This window comes from Cucurbita pepo, chromosome LG01 (assembly GCF_002806865.2).
Source record: "Cucurbita pepo subsp. pepo cultivar mu-cu-16 chromosome LG01, ASM280686v2, whole genome shotgun sequence".
In the NCBI taxonomy this organism is placed as follows: Eukaryota; Viridiplantae; Streptophyta; class Magnoliopsida; order Cucurbitales; family Cucurbitaceae; genus Cucurbita; species Cucurbita pepo.
In genome coordinates, this window is record NC_036638.1 from 10754722 (window position 1) to 10758988 (window position 4267).

The 4267-nt window shown below is 37.5% G+C and overlaps 1 protein-coding gene across 1 annotated transcript; it reads left to right on the plus strand.

Annotated features, from left to right (window-relative positions):
* Window positions 1-739: 739 nt before the first annotated feature.
* LOC111777464 (MDIS1-interacting receptor like kinase 2-like) lies at window positions 740-3018 on the plus strand. Its single transcript, XM_023657089.1, has 2 exons — window positions 740-2558; window positions 2633-3018. Exons 1-2 carry the CDS (start codon window positions 740-742, stop codon window positions 3016-3018), a joined length of 2205 nt encoding a protein of 734 aa, XP_023512857.1.
* The last annotated feature ends 1249 nt before the right edge of the window (window positions 3019-4267 follow it).

Here is a 4267-nt window from a genome sequence, read left to right on the forward strand (position 1 = left end):
ATATCTGTACGGAGGCAATGAATATTCATTCCTACTTCTTCTTCGATCGTCATCCTGAATTGTTGAAATTTTTAGAATGTGTCAGACTTTTCTTTTATAAAGAAAATCCACCATATAAATTGTTATAAATTGTTGAAATTTTGAAATTTTTAGTAGTCGTCAATGAATGTCACCATATATACCGCATCCCATTGATTGATGTTTGTTTGACTAGATCAAACAAATTAGAGTGAATAAACTCTAATAGTTATTTGCTCTGAACTTTGACTCTTTGTATGGTAATTGATGAGTTTTACCATATTAACATCCAATGCAAACATTTATTTTGACTTCATGGTAGGCCTTTGAGCATGAATTTCTACATGATCACCTTCAACTTGTAGTAGCCAACCTGTCCCAATCTTGCATGTCTAGGAGTCTTGTCTACATAGGCCGACTATGCTTTAAATAGCGAAGTTGGGTGGAACATAAGTTTTTTATTTAATAAAAAAAAATCATTTTCTTGACTTGGTATTTGGACGATTGTGGGCAAAGTGTTTTCTTTTGAATGGTTGGGTGGAAAAAAAAAAAAAAAAAAGACTTTGTGACATTTCTTTTAAGTCTAGTTTAGAGACTGACTTAGTCTTTAGACGAAAACTTAATTGAACAAAAGAGCACGTTGACTTGTTGACTTTTGAAGCAACTCTATGTTTTCAATACTAATAATCTCTCTCACTACGTTCATTCCCAACCCAAATAGATGGCAGCCTTTAGTTTGATGAGCTTTCTACTCCTCCTTTGCTACCACTTACTTTCTGCTCCCTTTCCAATATCCTTGGAGGCTTCAACACCATCTCCACTGCAACTAGAAGCCGATGCTCTCCAACAAAGTGGGTGGTGGAGCGGCCGAAACATCTCCCAACACTGTCAATGGAAAACCAGCATCATTTGCGATGCTTCAGGAAGCATCATTGACATCTTCGTTGATTGGGCATTACCAGCTGGATCTACTCTGCATAACTTGAACTTCTCTTCCTTACCCAATTTGGTGAGTCTTTACATCTTTAACTCCACTCTAGATAGGAACATGCTTCATGGTACAATCCCTTCTGAAATGGGAAATTTCACTAACTTATTTTGGTTATCTCTCAGTCAAAACATGCTGATGGGTACAATCCCTTCAACTCTGTACCGTCTCCCTGTTCTTTCCGTTTTAGATATTTCTGGGAATCGATTAAGTGGAGTGATTCCTCCTGAGATAGGGAACATCACCAATTTGAGGACGCTGTCTCTTGGGGATAATAATCTCACCGGCCTGTTTCCTTTGGAAATTAAAAGCCTCTATAGATTGGAGCAAATTTACGTACAGAATAATGCACTCATGGGTCTCATCCCTTCCTCTGTTTTTCAACTCACTAACCTGAAGGAGTTGAATCTTGCGTCCAATAGTTTTAGTGGCTCCATTCCTTCAGAAATTACACGCTCCTTGCAGTTTTTGAATGCGAGTTGCAACATGCTCACTGGGTCCATTCCATTCAATTTATTTGATCTAATTTCTTATCATTATTGGCTACAAATTGACCTTAGCCATAACTCCTTCAATGGTCCTATACCTTCTATGTCCATGGGCTCAAGGGAACTCCATGGGGTTACCATGAACCTCAGCTACAATAAGCTCACAGGCTCAATTCCTGTTTTTCTCATTCATTTTCAACACATTGATTTATCCTACAATTCTCTTGACGGCCCACTTTCAAACCAATTCCTTCATCATTTTGGGGTAGATGTTGTTTTGGGTAATGAAAACTTATGTGGAAACCACTCCCAACTTCGCTCTTGTGCTTCACACAATCACACAGTACACAAACTATTCAAAATCCTTCTTCCCTCGCTTATTTTGTTCATCCTTTTCGTTGTTTGCTTCACTCTTTATTGTTCACGAAAATCAAAGAATACCACCCATGTGACAGAGGTAGATAGCCATGGAAATGTGTTCTCCCTATGGAATTATGATGGTAAGATTGCTTACCAAGACATTATAGACGCAACCGAAGACTTCGATATCAAATATTGCATTGGCACGGGTGGGTTTGGGAGCGTCTACCGAGCGACGCTTCCCATTGGAAAAGTTGTAGCTTTAAAGAAGCTTCATAGTTCTGAAGCAGCCAAATGGGAAACCCTTACCAAGAGTTTTCAAAATGAGATTGAGATGCTAAAAGAGATTAGGCACAAGAACATCTTAAAGCTCCTTGGTTATTGCCTCCATAAACGTTGCATGTTTCTCATTTACGAGTACATGGAGAGTGGAAGTCTATTTTGGGTGCTGAGCAATGATACAGAAGCAGAGGAATTGAAGTGGAATAGGAGACTAAATGTCATTAATAGAGTTGCCCAAGCTTTGTCCTACTTACATCATGATTGCACCATGCCTATCCTTCATCGAGACGTTACGACCAATAATATACTTCTGGACTCGAATCTTGACGCTTTTCTGTCGGATTTCGGGGTAGCAAGATTTCTTGATGTTGAATCTTCCAATCACACCGTGGTTCGCGGCACGTATGGCTACATTGCTCCAGGTAATTACAAAAATTGATACCTACTAATTAGTTTTGATTATTTTTATATAACATTCTGTTTTTTTAATTTTTAGAATTGGCATACACAACAGTCGTCACAGAAAAATGTGATGTTTATAGCTTTGGAGTGGTGGCATTAGAAACAATAATAGGAAAACACCCTCGAGAATTGTTAAACAATTTATGGTCGAAAACTACTCCAAATGTAGCTATCAAGGAATTGTTGGACATACGTCTAAGATCTCCTTTAACCCAAAATGGAGTAGCTCAAAGAATAGTTGTTGCACTAACGCTGGCTTTTGCATGCCTCCATCCAAACCCAACAGCTCGACCAACAATGCAGCATGTGAGTAGACAACTTCTTGTTCCAAGACCTGGTCTAGAAATCTCATTCAATGAGGTTTTAGTTGAACAAATTTTAAGACAGGAAATATACCAAGTACATATGACTTCAGAATAATGATTCATGTACTTGGGCTTGGTCGACCTATGAATGGTATTGTGAGTTTATACTCGTATAAAGAAGTGAGTTTGTTTTTGCAAGACCATCTAGTGTCAATAATATCGATTATATTATATAGTTGGATCAGACTCTCAATTTCTTTTAATTGTGTGGGAAGGAAATGTTAGATTGTGAAGTTTGATATTGATATTTACTTGTGAGTCAAGTTTATTTTAGAGTTAAGAAAGCTTAATAGTTAATTAATTTGAGGTATCTTATATGTTATCCCGTATAGTTTCTAACGGGAAATATTGTCTAGTTTTTAAGATGAATTATTTTATCTATAATAAGTCATATGTAAATAAACCCAGTTGTCATGAAGTTTTTCATCGTGGTATCTCCATGTATATTTCTCATTGCATCTTCTCTCTTTTATTCTTCAGGTTCTTTATCTCGATCGACTATATGAGTTGTGTGATCTTAATAAATGATATCTGAGAGGAGAGATTCACTATGATTTGTGAAAATAAGTTTAAAGATCGGGATCAAATCAAGAAGATTCATAGATTTGATATTTGTTTCTAGAAGATAGTAGATTGAAGATTATCCTATCATAAAGATCTTCATGAACCCTTATTCGAAGGGAAGATGTTGGAGCCAAAGAATGAACACTAAAACGGAATGGCACTGAAATGCGAGGAGACGCCACTAGATGTGGACATGATCTAGTCTGATTGGACAAGAGTGCCATGTGCTTGCTTAGATTCTCGTGTGATTCTACCTACAGGTAACGATCTTGAGAGGTAGTGAGAGAGCGGAGGTGGTAGGTTGGACGAAAAGAAAGTTTCGGAGCCAAGGTCCTTCATGGTATCAAATATCAAAGTCATGAAGGAATAGCGTGGTTATCTATCATCACTACTCCAAATCTTATTTTCATTCACGTGGCCGGTAGTGTTGGCGTTTGGAAATCTCTTTTGTCGAAAGTTAACTAGGCGACGTTCTTGAGAAGATTAGAAGAACTACGAATATTGAAGCATAATTTGTGAATCTTGTTGATGCAAGTAATGCTGCTAGAGTTGTGAAGCATCTCTTCGTAAATTTTCTTCCATGGAAGAATCGCCCATAATTAGTCCTTGGAACACTTGGAATTCTGACTTTTCACGAGCTTACTTCAAACAATTTGATTCTGTTTTACACTCCAATGATTCTATAAAGCTCAAGGATTGGTAGACTTTAGGATTGATCCAGTTGATCTTGTCCATAACAT